General features: G+C 34.5%; 1 protein-coding gene across 4 annotated transcripts in view; it reads right to left on the reverse strand.

Moving 5' to 3' along the window:
- The window catches only part of grm4 (glutamate receptor, metabotropic 4), a 265644-nt gene that overhangs the window by 92595 nt on the left and 151179 nt on the right, over positions 1-21870 (reverse strand). For all 4 annotated transcript variants that reach the window (XM_021476905.3, XM_021476906.3, XM_073953112.1 and 1 more), the window contains 2 exon segments: positions 21617-21771; positions 18981-19121 (listed from right to left, as the gene is read on the reverse strand). In XM_021476905.3, coding sequence (XP_021332580.1) covers positions 18981-19121; positions 21617-21771 — 296 coding nt within the window.

Raw genomic sequence — 21870 nt, forward strand, 5'->3', positions numbered from 1 at the left:
GCAGATTACAGATTGATTCGTTATTATCGCGGGAAGAATAATCCTTATTGTGGAAAGAGTTTTTACTGGTATATCACAAACGATAAGATATCGCCTAACTCTAATTCTGACCTGTACTGGCACTAATTTTTCCGGTCATTTCAATTTTGGAAAAGAAAAAGATAATGGATCAAATTAAAAAAAATTTGCCAGCAGCAATGAGATAATAAGTTTCCTCCAACATTTATTCCTTTTGAAATTATTTAAATGAGAATTTTAAGGGGGAAGGGTGGATGTACATTTACTAGCATTAGTCGGCTACATAATTTGCTGACAGCCTGATGCTAATTGGCAAGAATAAGACTTGTGCTACATGATTTGACTAATACGATTAGTGACCTTCAACTAGTTCTGCTTCAAGACCCAAGGGGGAGACCAAAAAAGTAACAAAACTGTACAAAAGAAACAGGGGCTTTCTACATGTCTTCATTTGGTGCATAATGTTGCTCTTATTTTCTATATTAAAAAGCACTGTTTCAGAACCCCATCATATGCATCAGTTATAGTCCTGAGGTTTGAGTGGGACCCAGAAGCAACTTCACAACATGACATCAAAAACATAAAAACCAACTGGATGTCAATTGAATTGACTACCTTAATGTCAAAAATGCAAATCAATTTGACATCTAAACCTTGATGTTTATTTGACATCCACACATTGATGCCCTTTTGACCACCAACATATACACTTAAGAAGTGTTATGAGAAAAATTGTATTGATCTGTAAGCTTCAATTACAAATTTACACTGGATTTTGTATCTCTACAATGCATGTGAACTACCTTGATGTGAAAATTGACATCAAATCAATTTGTAGTTTTGATAACCCCACCCACCCTCTTCCCAAAAAAATGTTTTCAAAATCACTAATTGACTCACCTAACGCCGTCCCTAAACACAGACAACAAAGTTTTTAAAAGCAATACAGAAAAATAAAAACCCTCATGGCAGTCTTATTTTTACCATGTTTTCAGATCTCACCACGTCCTCACCCTGTTATTTGCTTCTCCATTTATATTTTTCCAGATTTTTGCCTTTTTTTACCTGATTTTTAGAACCGTTCTTCACAGAAATTCTGCCGACATTTGCAGCGAGCCACTGGACAAACTGGTATACAGTAGCAGTGGAAAAGCCGTCCACAAGGAGCTAAGCATTCAGCTGGTAGCGCGAAAAGAAACAAAGGCCGTTGGTGGCATCATACCAGCCTGTAGCATTCATTTAAAAGACTAAATGTAGCCATACGTAGCTCTAGCTACATAATTTGCGATCTCTATAAATATATACAGGGGTACAATTCATAATGATTGTGTGTTGGCTGAATTTTTAAGTTTTGAATTGCACTCTAAAAATTGCTTACCAAAATTTGAGTTAAAAACAACCAAACATTTTGTAAAGTGTTCATTACATGGTAGCAGAAGTCATAGCCGGCAGCTAGCTCTCTGCAACTCTCACATGGTCGCCCACTGAAGCTAAGCTGGGCTGCGCCCGATCAGTACCTGGATGGGAGACCACATGGGAAAGCTAGGTTGCTGCCGGAAGTGGTGTTAGTGAGGCCAGCAGGGGGCGCCCAACCTGCGGTCTGTGTGGGCCCTAATGCCCCAGTATAGTGACGGGGACGCTATACTGCCCAGTGAGCGCCGTCTTTCGGATGAGACGTTAAACCGAGGTCCCGACTCTCTGTGGTCGTTAAAAAATCCCAAGATGTCCTTCGAAAAGAGTAGGGGCTTAACCCCGGCATCCTGGCCAAATCTGCCCACTGGCCTTTGTCCATCATGGCCTCCTAACCATCCCCATATTCCAATTGGCTTCATCGCTGTCTCCTCTCCACCAATCAGCTGGTGTGTTGTGTGCGGTCTGGCGCAAAATGGCTGCCGTTGCGTCATCCAGGTGGATGCTGCACACTGGTGGTGGATGAGGAGATTCCCCCCATTGTGTGTAAAGCGCTTTGAGTGCCCAGAAAAGCGCTATATAAATGTAAGGAATTATTATTATTATTATTATTATTATTATTATTATTATTATTATTATTATTATTATTAACTAAGCCAGAAAAGTGTGCCTTTTTTATAATACCTAGTGGAAAAGGCATGACCATCAAAATATAAACTCAAGAAGTGTTATGAGAAAAATTGTATTCATCTGAAAGCTTTAATTACAAATTTACACTGATTTTTGTATCTCTACAATGCATGTAAACTACCTTGATGTCAAAATCACATCACATTGGCGTCAAAAACACATTAAAAAAAGCAATTTCAGCACAGTTCGGTAATCGATTTTTGACACCATTGTTAGATGTCAATTTGATGTCATTTTGACATCAGGGTAGTCAATTGACATCCAATTAATTTGCAGTTTTGATAACCCCACCCACCCCCAATGGAAAAGCCATCCACATGGAGCTAAGCATTCAGCTGGTAGCGCGAAAAGAAACAAAAGCCATCGGTGGCGTTATACCGCCCATAGCATTCGTTTTACAGACAAAATGGAGTCATAAGTAGCCCTGGCTACATAATTTGAGCTCTCCAGAAATGTATACATGGATACGTTTCACAATGAGCCTGTGTTGGTTGAATCTTTTGAGTTTTCAATTGAACTCAAAACATTTAAACCAAAATTTAAATTAAACCAACCAAACTTTTTGTAAAGTGTTCATTACATGGTAGCAGCAGTCATCAACTATTATACAGCAGGAAAAGTGTGTCTTTTTTATAACACATACTGGAAAAGGCATGACCATCAAAATATGTATACCAAAAGTATGATGAGAAAAAATGTGCTCATCTGAAATCTTCAATTGCAAATTTACACTGGATTTTGTATCTCTACAATGCATGTGAACTACTTTAATGTCAAAATGACATCAAATCGGCGTCAAAAACACATCAAAAAATCTATTTCAGCACAGTCCAGTAATCGATTTTTGACACCAGTGTTAAATGTCAATTTGATGTCGTTTTGACATCAGGGTAGTCAATTGTCATAAAATCAATTTGCAGTTTTGATATCTTTTTGATGTCGTTTTGACATCAAGGTGCCCACTGGGGAACACAATATCCCGAATTCAAGTAATTCTTGCAGAATGGGACAAGGTGACAGCAGTATGTGTGTGCGCTTTTTGTCAGCACACAGGAAACCACACATTCAGAGTTTAAACAGATAAGGCTTTAAAACAAATGCAAACGACTTGCTTGATTTGCTGGAGAAACTGAGGCGCAAACTGTAAAGGGGGTGGGAAACATAACATTTGCATTTTAAAGATACTTTTTTTCCAGCATTTTTCCACTCAAAAGGATATATTACAGCATTATCTACTAAATGATTCATGAAGTACTTTGAACTGATACTTCACAGAAACATTTTGGGGCACCAGAGACTTAAATTACACCTTAAATAAGCATAACATGACCGCTTTAAGGCTGCATTGCTATCTAAACTGCAACTCCAATCCTGTCAATAAACAATTATATCACTATTATAGCCCTGCTGATAACAATAAATTACAATTTATAATTTAAGGTTAATTTATAAATTTAGCTGTTAAAAAAAATAATAAATCACAGCATTTTTTGGTTGGTCTAAAACAATATTATACTTTGATCTGAGGTTAAAAAAAAATTCTACTTTGTACTAAACATATACAGTTGAAGTCAGAATTATTATTGGATTTTTTTTTATTTTGAATATTTTCCAAATAATGTTTAACAAAGCAAGGATTTTTTCTGATTATTTCCTATAATATTACTATTTTTTTCCTGATAAGGCCTTATTTATTTTATTTTGGCTTAAATAAAAGCAGTTTTAATTGTTTAAAAATCATGTTAAAGTCAATATTAGTAGCCCCTTTCAGCAATATTATTTTTTTATACATTATTTGTTTGTATATTTATTTGCGAAATTTGCCTAAACTGTAACCACCGCTGTTGTCATTACTAAAGATTTTAAGGTAATATAGCTTGACATTACTTAAAATAGCAAGTTCTGGCATCAAAACTTAAACTTGTGTTTTTAACTTACTTATGATGCAGCAAAAAACGTTAAATTAATATTTTAAGTTCTCTGAACTTAATATTTAAATTTTTTTAAACTATTCACTATAGTTTCTGTTTAAAAAGATTGGTTGCAGTTGAAATTCTGCCTTGTCAACCACGCTAATTGATCGATATATGTAATATGACACAAGGAGGTCATTTTGCTTGTGATGGTAAATTTTGGTGAAGCACAGCAGGACAGAGGCACTACCTGAACCCAGCTGACGAAAGAGAAAAGTTAATTTAGTGAGTAGATATTTAAATACTCATTTACATTTTTCTTCATTGATGTATGCAGGGGTGACATGGTGGCGCAGTGGGTAGCGCTCATGCCTCACAGCAAGATGGTTCGAATCCCAGCTGGGCCAGTTGGCATTTCTGTGTGGAGTTTGCATGTTCTCCCTATGTTCGTGTGGGTTTCCTTCGGGTGCTTTGGTTTCCCCCACAAGTCCAAAGACATGCGCTGTACTGTAGGTGAATTGTCTGTAGCGTATGCTCATGTGTCTTGGTCCTCGTTTGGGCTGAGCGTTGGGCTAATGACCCACCTTGAAAAATGTTAGATGTTATGAAACACCAACATGGTGCAGCTAAATATCAAACTCTATATAAATGGCCCTGGGAGTAAGCAAAGAATATAAAACCTGAAAAATTTGTAAGATTAGTCTATTGGCCGAGTTATCTGCACTTAAATATTTAAGTTAATCCAATGAAGAGACCACATTTGGTCAACTTAATTGAGTTATTGATTACTCATTACTCAAATGAACTGAGCGAGTTATTTTCCTCAATTCATTTGAGTAGTCTCAACTTATTAGGGTTTACATTGAAGTTAGGCCTTTAATGGCACTTTAAGCTGAATACTAGTATCTTGAAAAATATGTGGTAACATTATGTACTATCATCATAGCATATATAAAAGAAATCAGTTATTAGATGTTATTAAAACTATTATGTTCAGAAATGTGTTTAAATATCTTCATTCTGTTAAACAGAAATCAGTGGAAAAAATGTACAAGGGGCTAATAATTCAGGAGCAACTGTATATTTAGTGTCTCTATATTAAAAAATATCTTTACTTTGTGTGAATGTAATTTTTTTTTTAAATAATTTTGATTCAGACTAAATTGCATTTTATGCAGTTTTTGACCAAAGTTAAATTACTTTGAGGAAAAACAAACAAAAAACATATACAGCTTAAGTCAGAATTATTAGCCCCTCTGAATTATTAGCCACCCAGTTAATTTTTCCCTCAATTTCTGTTCAACGGAGAGAAGATTTTTTCAACACATTTCTGAACATAATAGTTTTAATAACTCATTTTTTAAATAACTGATTTATTTTATCTTTGCCATGATGACAGTAAATAATATTTGACTAGATAGTTTTCAAGACACTGCTATACAGCTTAAAGTGACAATTAACTATAATAATTAGGTGAACTAGGCAGGTTAGGGTAATTAGACAAGTTATGGTATAATGATGGTTTGTTCTGTGGACTATCAAAAATAAATATCGCTTAAGGGGACTAATAATTTTGACCTTAAAAGGGTTTAAAAAAATGTATTTGCTTTTATTCTAGCCGAAATAAAACAAATAAGACTTTCCCAAGTAGAAAAAAATATTTAGATATACTGTGAAAATTCCCCATGCTCTGTTAAACATCATTTGGGAAATATTTAAAAATGAAAAAAAAAAAAAAATTGAAGGGGGGCTAATTATTCTGACTTCAACTTTATGAATAAAAAATGATAAATTATTGTCATTTTTTAAAGTTGGTTCAAAGTGTCATTTTTTCCAGTGTATGCTCAAAAAGAAGCTGTGCATTACCTATATACTCCAGAGAGCAATGAAATAAGGTAGCTACAGCAAACAGATGTCAACGAGCTAAACTTTGTCCTCCCATCTCCTGATATCAGAGAGATCCATCGCAACATGTGCAATCCGTAATCACAAGCTGCTCTCTGCATGGAGAATTTCCTGTATGTTCAACCCTGATAAAAGCAGAGCCGAGTGCCACAAACAGAGAAAGACAGAGACCGAGAGATAGAGAATGGGAATGAGGCAGAGAGGAGGAGAGGCAGAGAGAGCTGAACGCTGAGATATCCAGCCTTTTAATCCGACAGTAACCAGAGGGCTTTTGTGAGGGCTGAAAAAAAAAAAATAAAAAAATCCCAGCATTGATGTAGCGCACTCTGCTATCTCTGGCTGCGGCATCTTCGATAAGCGTGGGGGTCAACGCTGTCTTTACATTTCAGTATTGCATTCTCTCTGATAAAGGGCCAATGCTATACATTCCTGTACTCATTAACTTGCTATCTGGGGCATTATCTGAATTCAATTCAACATGACGCTCTGATGTGAGTTTTTCTTTTTTTTCTTTTTTTTTTTTAAGCACTCAATCTAAAACACTACAATTCAAAAGTTTGGGGTTGTTTAGACATTTCATTCAATTGGATAAAAAAAAAACGTGGAAAACCAAAATAGCTTTCACTTGGCAATATACTGTAATGGTTATTCAAAATGTAACTTTAATCAATTAAATGCATGATTTCGGAATACAGATAATAATAATAATAATAATAATAATAATAATAATAATAACTAGGACTAGTTTGCAAAAGTAGGTTTCGGACCTATATTGGAGAAGCGTAAAAACGGTGCATAGTAGAGAAAGTCTGAGTGACTCCACTTTTGTTCGGGCTGACCCAAGAATTCCGAATATGTAAAGTCTTTGAGTTTATGACAAACGATGTATGAATGGTGGGCAAAATGCCCTCCAAAAAATTGGTTTTTAATACTTTAGTGCCACCTATGGTCCAATTTGGACGAGTCTTTGGATCTGAGTAGCGGTGAGGACTACTATATTTGACCAAGTTTAAAGCCTCTAGGTCTTAGAGTTTGGCCAAGAAAATAGCAATTATGGCAGAAGTAAAATAATAATAATAATAATAATAATAATAATAATAATAATAATAATAATGATAATAATAATAACAATAACTAGGACTAGTTTGCAAAAGTAGGTTTCGGACAAATCTCGGAGTAGCGGAAAAACGGTGCATAGTAGAGAAAGTCTGAGTGACTCCACTTTTGTTCAGGCTGAGCCCAGAAATTCCAAATATTTAAATTCCTTGAGTTTATGACAAACGGTTGACAGTTTGGCCAAGGCAATAGCAATTATGGCAAAAGTAAAATAATAATAATAATAATAATATTAATACATCTCTTAAAGCCCCCAAACATTGCAAAGATAAAGTGATCAATTAAATACTATACGGTGGATCAATATCTCATTACAAAATGCTAGTTACTCTCATTGGAGAGATGTTTGCTATAGCATACCCATACTTAGAATTCATGGCTGCACTGTAAAAAAGTTTTTGTTGACTTTACTTAAAAAAGTGAATAAACATGTTGCCTTAAGAAATGTTAAGTAAATGAACTTTAAATGAAGTTAAATAAACTTAACAGTTCTAAGTTACATTGGATTTACTCACTTATTTAGTGTAAGTAAGGTCAACTTGTCATTTTTAAGGGAATGTGTTTACTCATTTTTTTAGGTAAAGTAAATAATCTCTTTTTACAGTGTGTTTTCTGCTGAAATGATTAGAATCTGTAGAACTTGTATTCCTTTTAACAACAACAATACAATATTGCAGGGCAGATTATTAAATTATTTACCATAAACGTAAACAATTACACTGAAAAAAAAAAGATTAATTGGATTTACATTTTTTTTTATGTAATTGGTTGCAAAGAATTTTTATGGGCTGAATTTTAACAAACATATCGGTTGCTGCTGGAAGTGGGGTTAGTGAGGCCAGCAGGGGGCGCACAACCTGTGGTCTGTGAGTCCTAATGCCCTAGTATAGTGAAGGGGACATTATACTGTCACTGAGTACCGTCATTCAGATGAGACATTAAACCAAGATCCTGACTTTCTGTGGCCATTAAAAATCCCACGGCACTTTTCGTAAACAATAGGGGTGTAACCACGATGTCCTGGCCAAATACCTTCCATTGGCCCTCACCCATCATGGCCTCCCAATCATCACCATTCACCAAATTGGCCTTATTACTGTCTCTCCACTCTACCAATAGCGGTGTGTGGTGAGCGCACTGGCGCCATTGTCCTGTGGCTGCTGTCGCATCATCCAAGTGGATGCTGAACACTGATGGTGGTGTGGAGAGATCCCCCCCACATGAATGTGAAGCGCTTTGGGTGTGTGGCCATACACAAGAAATATGCTATATACTGTAAATACACATTACATGACATACATTTTGTATTGATTGTATTGTCTAAATGTGTTGTAATATGTACTACTGTTAAAAATAATAACATAAAATAAAAGACTAGATTGCATTTACAGACCTAAATCAGTATTCATAGTTAGACCTCGACTTTAACAATGCTCTTAAATCAATTCACAGGATCGCTAACAACCTGAATATCTGCTATCTTAACAATCTCCTTTATTTCCCAGGGTGGCAATTCTGTTATCATGATGTGCCATTATAAAAATGACCACTGGCTCAGTGATGTAATACAGAGAAAGATCATATTCAAATATTAACATCATTTAGTGGTACATCTACATTGCTTTTTAAATACTAGTGGCTCATCTGTGTTTGTTATAGATATGTTACAGATATGCAATTGGGCAAGGCTCGAAGGTCAATCAAATGCAGACCCATATTTTATTATTTTTTTAAATAAAACTGTTATGACCGCATATGATTTATAAACTATTACATTACATTTTTACTTGTTTATTTCTTCAAAAATGCTATTAATGCATTAACCTTCTGATGTCATTTATTGGTCATTTGATTCATGAATTCCCATAATACATGCACCAAGCAACATATTAAAATGTTGGCACAGTCATGGTTATCTGTTCAGAATGAACTTAAAGGGATAGTTCACCGCAAAATGAAACTGTACTTATAATTTACTCTCCCTCAAGGGGTTGTATAATATTTCTTCTGTTGAACACAAAAGAAGATATTTTGGAAAAAAAAGGATAAATGTAACCACTGACATCTACAGTAGCAAATATAAATACTATGGAAGTCAATGGTTACAGGTTTTTACTTTTCTTCAAAATAGTTTGTGTTCAACATATTAAGGCAGTTGCCTGCTTGTGTGTGTGTCATGACGTCATTCACTGTTTGTTTCTAAGAGTCTGGCAGGTTCGACTTTGAACACCTTTGGCAAGTTGCGCTATTACTAATTGGCTATAAATATGGACCGATGTTAAGTTGAGAAAGAGGAGGCTTCACTGACAGCCATCAAGCTTTATTTAGTTTATTTTAATTCCCTGCCTTTCCCGCCTAAAGTCTTACTTTATTATGCTTTGTTATTTGTTGGTTTTGTCCAAAAGTTTAGTTTAGACGAAACTGGATTCATGTGTCCTCTTTATGTTGTGTTCCCTTGTGGATTATTATTGTTTTTATTTTAAACAGGGTTCGTAACAAACAGAAGAAAGAAACTCAAACAGGTTGACAAACGGAGAGAAAATTTTAACAATTAAAATTTTGGGGGAAACTATCCCTTTAACAATTTTTGAAGCACCACACCATTAATATAATATAATATAATATAATATAATATAATATAATATAATATAATATAATATAATATAATATAATATAATATAATATAATATAACATAATATAATATAATATAATATAATATAATATAATATAATATAATATAATATAACATAATATAATATAATATAAACTAATATAACATAACATAACATAACATATATATATATATATATATATATATATATATATATATATATACACACACACATAATATAATATAATATATCGGCACTGGTGAGAGGTGTGCCTTAGGGTGCTTTCAAACCTAGGGCTCTATTTTGACGATCCATGCACAAAGTGCAAAGTGCAGGGTGCAAACGCATTAAGGGCATGTCAAAATCCACTTTTCTCTAGCATAATGTCTAATTTATGATATATACTTAAATGCCATCTGACTACAGAGATATCACCAAGTATTTCTCTGTTGTAAATGGGAGATCACAATATACCTATGGTATAAATGCAGCACTACAGCATACAAAACAGAGAGATCGACTTAGAAAGTCATTTACCAGTTCAGTAATGATTTGATCAGCTGTTGTTTAAAAATTATGCTGCATTTCTCTTAGGTCTTATTATGCGGTCTCTGTCACTGTCTCTCAGAAATTATAAATGTTTTAAAATAGGCACTATCCTTATAAATAAACTGCATAGTTGCATTTGTATAACTACGTTCTTGACTAAAAAAGGGTCAAAAGTACTTTATGTTGTCTAACAGCAGCAATATTTGTCAAACTGTAGAATGTCCTCTGCTTGTTGTTGTATGTGGGTGGAGTACACATTCTGGCAGAATATTGCATGACTATTTGCCAATCAGATTCAAGAACTAGACAGAACTGTTGTATATAATATAATAGAATAGAATAGAATAGAATAGAATAGAATAGAATAGAATAGAATAGAATAGAATAGAATAGAATAGAATAGAATATATAACAATTGTCACCACAGGGTCCTATTTTTTCATGACCCTGAGTGTAAAATTGTGATTTAAGCGCGTACCGAATTGATGTAGAAATGGTTTTCTGAATGATTTACACGGAAATTTGTGCTGCATGTGTTTCTTGAATGAGGCCTATTGAAAAAAGTTGACAGAATGCCAATAAATTGTAAGAATCAAGCCAACAGGCCTCAAGGTGAAAAATCTACTTGCACCTACTGGGTTTTGCTTCAACTATTGACCTTTCTACAGAGGAAGTAAAAGGGAACACTTTAAATGAGAAATTTGACATCAAATGACTTCTCTATCACTGGGTTTTCTAAAGCAGCACTCTTTAAGAGCGACATTAGCGGATTAGGTTTCAGCAGGGGACCTCCCTTGAGCTCAATGTGTTCTTGCTGAGCTCCTAGAGCGTGACGCCAGCACGAGAAGAAAACGGCAAGATACTGCCAATCGTTACTGTGATTGGTTGATTACACCATCGGCACACAAACCCACATCAACGGGTCAAACTGATGGAACAGGACTGAATAATTACAGAGTAAACAACTGACTCATTTGGTCGACACCACTTTGAGGCACGTCTGAATCAATGTGATCTTGAAATTACTTAAAATGATCTGGGAGTGAGTCACTTTTGTGAGGTGCATCTCTGTGCCTGTGAACACCATTACACCTGCAATGTTTACCCAAAAAAGTGATCACAACAATAATAAATATAGCTGGAAGCAGCAATTACAGGTTTTAGATAAGAGAGGCAGAACGAGGAGTTGAGGATGGCAGGGGGGATCAGCTACAGCAGTAATTTAAGACATTTTAAGATTTTTAGCCAGGATGAAAAATTATATATATACAATCACTGAGTGGAATGATTTAGCCCTTTTGACTTGAAGCTGGCATTTTTACCAAACCGATATGGTGTGTTCAGAGTGATGTGTCAATTGTATTTATTTTTTTTTTTTTTGACAAGCATGGTCTGGATATAATTCAAGTTGATTATGGGGGGAAATAGAGTTTAAAAAAGAAGGTTTTCATAGAAAATTCTAATTGTTGTCCAGAGGATTTCACTGACTATGACATTATTTGTATACATTTTAATTTTGTGTACACTGTTTATCAGCATAACTCAAGACCAGTCTCATGAAAACAAACAAGACTAATATAAAGCTCATTATACATTTATTTTGACCACAAGATGGGAACAGTTGAAAACTTTCTAATTTTAATTATAGGGTATGGCTAAAAACGCATACAAAATTTTGTAACAATGCACAGATGTGTTTATACAATTCAATGTTTAAACATTTGCCCAAGACAAGCCAACATTAGATATAGAAAAAAATAAATATCATATAATCCCTCATTATGCGGCTCTGAATATAAAAGACCAGTCATGTGATTTTTGACCAAGCTGTTCCGAAGTCATATGGAAAAAAGTAAAAAATCTAAATCTCCCGACCATGAGGTGGCACTGTCTTGAACATTGTGCAAATAACTCCAGGTTATTGTTGTCATAACAGACCAAGTTGGGTCTGAATGCTTGTAAGCATTGCAGAGTTATAGCTTCAAACAACTTTGGTGAGATTTTTGTCATATTAAACTGCTTATTTTTTGAGAAGGGTGTGACTGACCTATTGGATCAGTCCAGTTGATCATTTATAATGACATGCCAAGGGGTTATGAAATATAGTATTCTATGTCAAATTAAAAAAGTGTTGATGTCAAAATGGCTGACATAGAAATAATGGATTTGGCTTTGCTGACCCTATGTAACGTAGACTAAATAATACAGTAATACTGATTGAATGAAAAGAATGAATCAATACATAAATGCATAAATGAAAGAATCAATCCCAGAATCAATCAATGTAATATTGAACCAACAAATCAATTAATAAAAAAATGAATCAATGCGTGAAGTAATGAATGGATGAATGAATGAATGAATGAATGAATGAATGAATGAATGAATGAATGAATGAGTGGACGGACAGACACACTCATGCACGAACAAACAATTGAATGAAGGAATGAATGAATGAATCAATCAATCAATCAATCAATCAATCAATCAACAAACAAAAAATGGATAAGTACATAAGTGAATGAATGAAGAAACAAATGAATGAAAAAATGAATTAACAACAAATCAATTAAAGTTAAGTGAATGCAGGAATGAATGAATGAATGAATAAGTGAATGAACGAATCAATTAATTAATTAATCAATTAATTAAAATGAATAAATGGTGAATGCAGAAATGAATGAATGAATAAACTAATCAATCAATGATTAAATGAATCAATGCATGTGTGTATGCAGGGATGAATGAATGAATGGACAGATAAGGGAGTAAATGGATCAATCAATCAATCAATCAATCAAATAAATTAACATATAATTGAATGAAAGAAGGAGAGAAGGAATGAAGGAATGAATGAAGGAGAGAATGAATGAACAAACACAAATGAAAAAAGAATGGATCAACAAATGAATTAACTTAAAAATGAATCAATCAGTAACTGAGTGCAGGAATAAATGGATGCAAGAATGAATGGATACAGGATTGATTGAATGAATGAATGAATGAATGAATGAATGAATGAATGGATAAATTAATATATGAGTAAATGAATGAATGGATATGTAAATGAATGAATGAATGAATGAATGAAGATGTCAATTAATAAATTAATGAATCAATAAATCAATCAATTAAAATGAATACATGCATAGGTTAATGAATTATTGAATGACAAATTAATAAAGGGATTGGTGAGTGAGTGAATGAATGAATGAATGAACGAACGAACGAATGAAAGAACAAATGAACGAATGAACGAATGAATGAATGAACAAATGAACAAACTAATTTACAGATAAGTGAGTAAATGAATGAATGAATGAATAGACAAGTGAGTAAATGAATGAATGAATGAATGAATCAATCAATCAATGAACAGATATGTGAGAGACTGAATGAATGAATGAATGAATGGATGAATGAATGAATGAACGGATAAGTGAGATAATGAATGAATGAATGCATGAATGCATGAATGAATGAATGAATGAATGAATGAATGAATGAATGAATGAATGAATGAATGAATGAACGAACGAACTAACGAACGAACGAACGAACGAACGAACGAACGAACCGATAAGTGAGTAAATGAATGAATGAATGAACAGATAAGTGAGTAAATGAATGAATGAATGAACGAATGAATGAATAAATGAATGAATGAATGAATGAATGAATGATTTAATCAATTAATTAATTAATGCACAGTTGGTACTTTCCCTCAAGTCCAGGCCGCTGATTTGCAGTGCTGTTTATGATAGTACATGCAAAATCCAGCTCACAGACAATGAAATGGACGGAAGGCAGTGATGTCATCAAATCAGCTTTGATTCATACCCTAAATACGTTTCACAGATCCTCCATCACATTAGTCATTATCGAAAATGTCAGCTGGAATTTGGGCAAATCTGTGGGTGCCTGTTGACTCATGCATTAGCATTGTCCCTCCGAGGCTATATTTACACTGTAGTCTGTCTGGATGACTAAAAAAACCCAACAGTTTCTCACTGTGCCAATGACAATGTGCAAAACAAGCCCCAAAATTTCTCAGAAAGCACCCATCTTGAATGGATAGCACATGCTGCATGCTAGGAGACACTGAGAAATCGCATCTAATATTTTCACAATCATACTGGTGCATGAAAATAACTGCCATCCTTGACAAAAAAAAAAAAAAAAAAGTCTAATACATGTCCATGTCTAATCATAAGAATCCAACCAAGCAAGCTAAACCTTAATGGAAAATGCATGCAGATCCTGACTGTTAATCTCCGTCAGCAGTTATTACAGGCTGAAAACACCCAGACCCAGGAGATGTCACTATGCTACCTCCGGGCTCCACAGCAAACGATAAAGGTTTAGCAAGCCGCAGACATAGTGGCCTCCGGTTCTGAATCAGTGCTTTCAGACAAATATTACATCCTCCCTTTGAGACAAAGCTGTTAGAGGATGCGACCCAGTTAAGGCTGCATTGTATTTCAACGTGCAGTCGTTTTCATGAACTAATAAAGCTGTGCAAACAGTCTAACACCATTTTCATTTCCCATGTGCCATTATAAATCTGCTACAATGTGCATGGCAAATGCCGAATTGTTCTTTACATGAATAATCAAGCCTGATGTCAGCATATGTGCAATTCTGCTCACACACACTCTTGTTTTCTGATAGGAGCCCTAGGGTGTTGCAAAAGCATGCACGAAAAATATTCAAACGCACAACTACCATAAAGGAAGGTAAAGCTGGGCTGAGTTTTGCATTTCATGCACAGAAAAACATTCTGCCATATTTTTTAGGCAAGTGGCATTTAAACACCAATATATATTCAAGAATGCAAAGGAACTGTGAATTTTCCTCTTCTTCTAAAAATAATAAAATAAAATAACATTTTATTAATGTAAAACAGAAATTAATGTAAACAAGTAAATAAATTCATTACTTAAAGTGATGAAAATAAAGTAACATTTAATTAAATTAATGTAAACAGAAATGAATTTATACAAGTAAATAATTTTACTGCTTGGAGAAATAAAATAAAATAAAATAAAATAAAATAAAATAAAATAAAATAAAATAAAATAAAATAAAATAAAATAAAATAAAATAAAATAAAATTCAATTAAAAAACTGAAATTAATGTATACAAATAAAATAAATATGCTGGTAAAATAAAATAAAATACATGCATTGCTTAAAGAAATAAAATTAAATAAAAAATAAAGTTGAATAAAATAAATGCACAGCTTAAAAAAAAAATAAATAAAATAAAATAAAATAAAAAATGAAATTAATGTATACAAAGAACTGTCTCAGAATTTGGTTTTAAAGTTTTAAAATAAAGGTAAAACCTTTTATATTATAGACAATAGTTAACTTGTTAACCTTTGAATTTTTAATTTAAGTTGTGAGTCTATTAGTACAGCAACAGCATGCAATAAACACATTTAAATGTAAACTAGATAAAAGAAAGAAAAAGCTTTGCTAAGTGGCTTGTTATGCATTTTATTCAAGCAAATACACACAAAAATACCCAACCATATATTTTTAATCAAGTGCATAGAAGCCCTCGCATTTAATCACCAATGGCTATTCAAGAACATGAGGTAACAATGATGAATTTTCTTGCGGGCGCAGCAATTAGCATAAAGAAAAAGTGATTTATTACGTTGTGGAGGAGCGATGGGTTTTGTTTCAGGCCAGACACTTCTTCTCCTTCTTTGCAGTGTGCTAAAGGCCAGCCATTACAAGTGAGCACAGTGACAAGGATTATGCACGGTGACATTTAGCGCGGTGCGACGATACGGAGAGCCCCTTTTGCCACAGTCGCATATAATCTGACTTCCGCCGTCTGTAGGAGGTCACCATACCGACACTGAAGCGAGGGGTTAATATCCTCTCCTGCTTACTGGTGCAGTGCAGTAAGCGCAGTAATGCTTGGTAGGTTACATGCTGAGAATTAGACGCGCCATCATAGCTGCCCCTAGAGAAGGTCTGCCAGCGGAAACCCCTCCTCGTAAGATCGCAACCTGCACTGATTGGATAAAGCCTGGATGTGTTGCTAGGACTCAACCTTTTTTTTCACAGCCCAGCGGATGGGGTTTGACTGGTCTGAACCTTGGGCTGCTCTTCCCTGGAGAGGAGTCACCAATCAATTAACACTTGAACTACCGAGGCAGTCATTAAGAGCATTTTTAAATGCTGCAGTTTAATAACTTTGTTGAAATTTAGCCCATGTAATTGTAGCGTCCTGACTTTTTCCTTAGGGCATAGTCTATGTCTAATGTATTCTGATATTTTAATTACACTAAAATGACAAAAACAAAAAAGTAGGACTGTTTCTAATGGCCATAACAGAGTAAGCTGCTCTTTATACGTGTCCATAAGGTTTTCATGATGCATTGAAATGTGCATTTATGAAAAATCCTGCCCCCTTTTTAATATCCTGTTTTAGTTAAAAGTGCATCAACATATTGAAATTAAATTCTCAGCAACTTTAAACACGTCTACTCTGTAAAACCCAACGGTTAAAATTTATCAAATGAAATGAGTGTAGTTAACTCAAAATTTACTGACAGTTAATTCTACTCATTTGAAATGAGTTTTGAACTCAGTGTTGAAGGTAATGAGTTAATTAAACTTCTCATTACTTCAATTTAAATAGAGTAAGTTCACAGTACTCATATCGATAAGTTTTTAACTCAAATGGTTTGTTGCAATCAGTTTCCTCAAACTGTTTGCGTTGCCTTAACTTATTGGGCCCTATCATACACCCGGCGCAGTGTGGCGCAAGACGCGGCGCAATAGTCTTTTGTTAGTTTCAGCTTGGCGCAAGAGTCGTTTTGAGGCGTTGCGCTACGCTGTTTAAATAGCAAATGCAATAGCGCTCATTTGTGCGCCCATAGGCGTTCTGCTCCAAAAAGGAAGGCGTTCTGAGGCGCTCCGCTGGCGCGTTGCTATTTTGAGAAACTATAATAGATTTTTCATTAGACCAAAACAAAGCCGGTCTAAACTCCGGCGCAGAGTTGCGCCTCGCTTACACACTGCTTAATATGCACAAGAAAGCAATAGGCAAATATCTTTACATATGATAAAAATTTAATATTAAGGATTTATATATAGGATATAATAAGAATAGATATAGGATATAAATATAAAGGATTAAAATATTACAAAACATTATTTTCTAGCCTACATAAATATGAAAAATCACTGCTTTTATGTCTTCTTCATCTCGGGAGGCTTTTTCAGTTCATTCATAACAATTTGCTATAATGCTATAATGGTATTATTATTAGCAGTATTTTTTAATATATCCATATTTATATTTGTTTTATTAAAAACAAGCTTAGATTTGCCCACCTGTCAGGTTTTAGACCATATGGGGCATGGCAGGTGTATTTGGAAATAACTCAGTATTTTGACCACACTTGGTCATTATTGTTCATTTATTCGTTTGCTGGAAATTAGAACTGAATTTAGAAATAGTTTTGAAACAAATCTTTGCGCTTAAACGAAATTAATTATTTATAGGCTAATTGATGTCTGTGTAAACGTTTCCCTATTCAAGAGCAAATGTGAAAGTAGTTCCATTATCTCTCATTCTCACGCAGTAGATGCTCTGTTTAACAGTTTTCTGTTGAAAAACTGTCAACTGTTAACTGTTTGTTTGTGAAATGCTTATTTTTTCCACTTAGACTTACTTCCTGTACTTGCGTCCTGTAAATAGCGAATGCGCTTTTGGCACGACGCAGCTGGGTCTTAAAGGGAATGGGAGATGAGACTCTAATTGGTTTATTCACAAAACACACCTATAACTCATTAAGAAAATAAACTCAACCCTTTTAGCCCATGCGCCTTGGCACAAAGCGCATTTTCCGTCCGTAAATTAGCAAAAATGCATTCTGCCATGCCCTGAAAGCGTTTGAGCCCCGCGTTTTGCGCTCTGCGCATGGACCGTCAAAATAGAGCCCATTGAGTTTTACAGTACTCAGTTGGTTTGAGTTTTCTTCATTTATTGGGTTTTACTGTGCTCAAAATGTTTTATTTACTCAAATGGATTAAGATCACAGTGCTCATCAGGATTAGTTTTTGAACTTAAATGGTTTGTTGCAATCGGTTTCCTCAAATGGTTTGAGTTACCCTAACTTATTAGGTTTTACAGTATTTAAGTCAAGCTGAAAAAGTTACGTTGGATGAGTTCACAGATTTCCATTTGAAACTGAAAAAGAGGTGGGAACTCATTGTATTTCGGTTAATGTTGAAATTAAATTCTGATTAATTTGCACAGCCCTAGCTCTGACACAATGAAATATCTCAAAAAAAGATTGTAAAATATAATGACAGACATTCAAAGCTGCATTATAAACCTCGGTGGAAGCTTCAGATGTACTGTAAAAATGGCCTGACATTTGCTGAAGTCCATTATGAACAGTCAGAATGACTGCGATGGCTAGTACTTATAGAATTCTTGTAGCTAAACTGGTAGTTAAGATAATCGAATTTTATCCAGCAGGTTGGATTGCATTGAAAGTGTGTGCTCAGTGCAGGGAATCTGCTGCTGTGCATCAGAAAACATCAGACGTAGAGCAGCTTTTCTGTGGTATGACTAATCAGACTCTGGTGTAAACAAAGGCCCATTTCAGGCGATCTGAGAACAGCGGGCCAAGTCTTTCACGATAGATTTGGCTTCTCTCTTTGCTCACTTTCTCTCTTTTATGGAGCTCTGTGAAATGAAGTGTTGCCAGAGGGAGAGCGAGAGATTCTTACTTGTGCATTTCTTAATGCCAGATCCCTTCTTCAAGGCATGGCGGCTGAGCTTGCAGTTGAAATTGTTCTCCCAGAACTCGGCAAACCAGATATTCCTCCGGTTGTTCTCCAGCGTGCGGCTGGTGAAGTAGCGATCAAAGCCTGAGGGGTAGATCGATGAGATCTGTGTCACTTTAATGCGCTCTGTCAGACTCAAAGCTCTCAGCCAATGAACTACAGAGAGCAGCATGATTTGACGGAACATTTGCATGCAACATCATTTTTTTGTGTCTCAAGGTTCTGTTTTGCTATTAATAGTTCACTCAAAAAAATGGAAAATCTGTCATCATTTACTCTTCTACATGTCACTCCAAACTTTTCTCTGGAAAACAAACTGGGAGTTTTTAAAGAATCGTCATGCAGTTCTATGTCACCACAGCAGTCAAGAAAATACCATAAGCATATAGGCATACAATAGAACTGGGTAGGGGGGAAAAAAAGGATTTCACTTGAACAAAAACACGAGACAGAGAAGTAGAGCTGGATCATAAAACCGATAAACTAAACCTAAAGTCTATATACTTTAAATTAGATACCTATAGTGTTGTTAAGAGTACTTCAATTCTCCAGCACACGAGGACATCATGAAGAAATTATGACTGATATGCCATGCTTCAATTCCAGCATATGATCACTACGTTTACATGGACACCAATAATTCATTTTTAATGTGATTAAGACAATACTCTGATTAAGAGTTAACCATAAAAACAGAGATTCTTGATTAATTTAATCAGACTAATGAGACTATGATCAGAGTTCATAATCGAATTAAAGAGAAATCGAATTAAGACATGTAGAGTATGCCGATTTTAGTCGCATTGTAGGACATGTACGACTTTTTCGCCGCGTTTTGTGACAGGATAGTCCACACACACACACACACACTTTTGAAAAGGTTCTAGTATTAGTAACCATTGTAGTAGTAAGAGTCGTGTTCGTGGCTATAGTAGAAGCAGCAAAGATGAAATGCAGCCATATGTACTTCTGGCTACATAATTCATGGTCTCCAGAAATGTATATAGGGCTACGTTTTTTTAGAATGACTCTATGCTGCAACTATCACAAGCAATGTATCAAAATTCCACTGATTTCCTAAAAATTTAATTTGTATTTCGCTATAATCTAGCACAGCCCCAGGATAAGGAGAACTCTCCTTCCTCTCTATACAGTATTGGATGAACATAATATGTAGCATATTCCTCTTTATTTTTATAGAGAGGAGAAGGAAATATCACTACTTGAATTGACTTGAATTTAAATGTTTTGCTTTTTTTTTTTCGATTAATACACCACGGATTCAGTGTGCAAGGTTTGTATACATGAAAAATTTTTCAGATATGAATACGAAAAAAAAAAACGCATATGAAAATTTCAGACTTCATTGTGCAATGACCTTTACTCTTAAAATATAATAATAATAAAAAAACACTAACATAAAAAACTAATACTTTCACATTACTTTTCTTAAAAATTATCTAATTTAGCCACTTAATAAAAAACAACAATTTAAGACTGTAATATATATATATATATATATATATATATATATATATATATATATATATATATATATATATATATATATATATATATATATTCACTATATATATATATGTTTTTTTTTTGTTTTTTTTCCCCAACGCTACTATACAAGTTATTTAATATAGCACCTTATTAGACAAAACAAAGCAATAATTTATTGTAATTAATATTAAAATAATGACATATGTATCATTACAACATTTAAAACATATATATTAAATATTTAATTGCCAAGGAATTCAAAGTTACCTTACTTGCATGTAAACAAACAAGTTATCTGATAAAGAATGATATTACATCATATAAAACAATATATAATGTATGTAGATCAGACAAGCTGCTTGACAATGTGTCAAAAAATCAAATGTATTTAAAAGCTACAATAGAGGCATTTTAATAAACAACTTTTTTACATTTGTGTCAATTGATCACACAAAACCATCCAATGCATTTAGAAGACTTGAAATAAAAGCACAGAAGTTGACTGATTTCTGCTGTGGTTTTTAAGTTTGAAGACCATGAGCTGCATTTGTTTCACTTTACTACTTTGCTGTCTTTATTCTTGTCTTACAATGAAGAAAGCATTTACAGTAGCTGTGTTCATGCCATGTCGTAATTACCATCATTTCAAGATGAACACACGTGACATTCTACAGCAAAAATAACATCGACTAAAATAAACGGAGATATTGCATTGTGGTCATGTGGTACAAGTCACAGCCCTCAGGAAATTCACAAGTTCACAAATTGTAATTATAAGTTCTATGAAGTACTTGAACTCTTCTTACAAGATGGAATCTCGTAATTACAGTAATTACAGCATGGCATGAACTCACCTTTTGATGCATCTGGAGGAATTTCTGATGGAAATTTTTTTTTGAGTGAACCATTCTAACACTATGCATGCATCATGACTCGATTACGAACGTTAAATGCATGACCAGCAGCTAAAGTGTTGTCAGAAAACATTAAGCACACACTCTGGTTTTAAAACTGCTCTCTAATGGACGAGAGCAAGCGCTGACAAGTGGAGGATTTAATCTGTCACTCGCCTCTGATGGACTGGCGTTTGGGTAGGATGGTGACAGCTCCCTCCGCCATCTCCTCCTGGTTCAGCACTGGCGAAATCTTCGAGCCCCAGCTATCAGACCCCACCCACAGGAAGTGACCAGTCTGATTGGCTTTTTTCGCCGCCTGCAGTAGCCGCCTGTTAAAAGATGAATGGCAGCTTCTATTAAAAATAATAATGATAATACCAGCTGAATATAAGCTTTGCACCACAGCTCTGGATTCCTTAATGATGCTT

Source organism: Danio rerio, chromosome 6 (genome assembly GCF_049306965.1).
Source record: "Danio rerio strain Tuebingen ecotype United States chromosome 6, GRCz12tu, whole genome shotgun sequence".
NCBI lineage: Eukaryota > Metazoa > Chordata > Actinopteri > Cypriniformes > Danionidae > Danio > Danio rerio.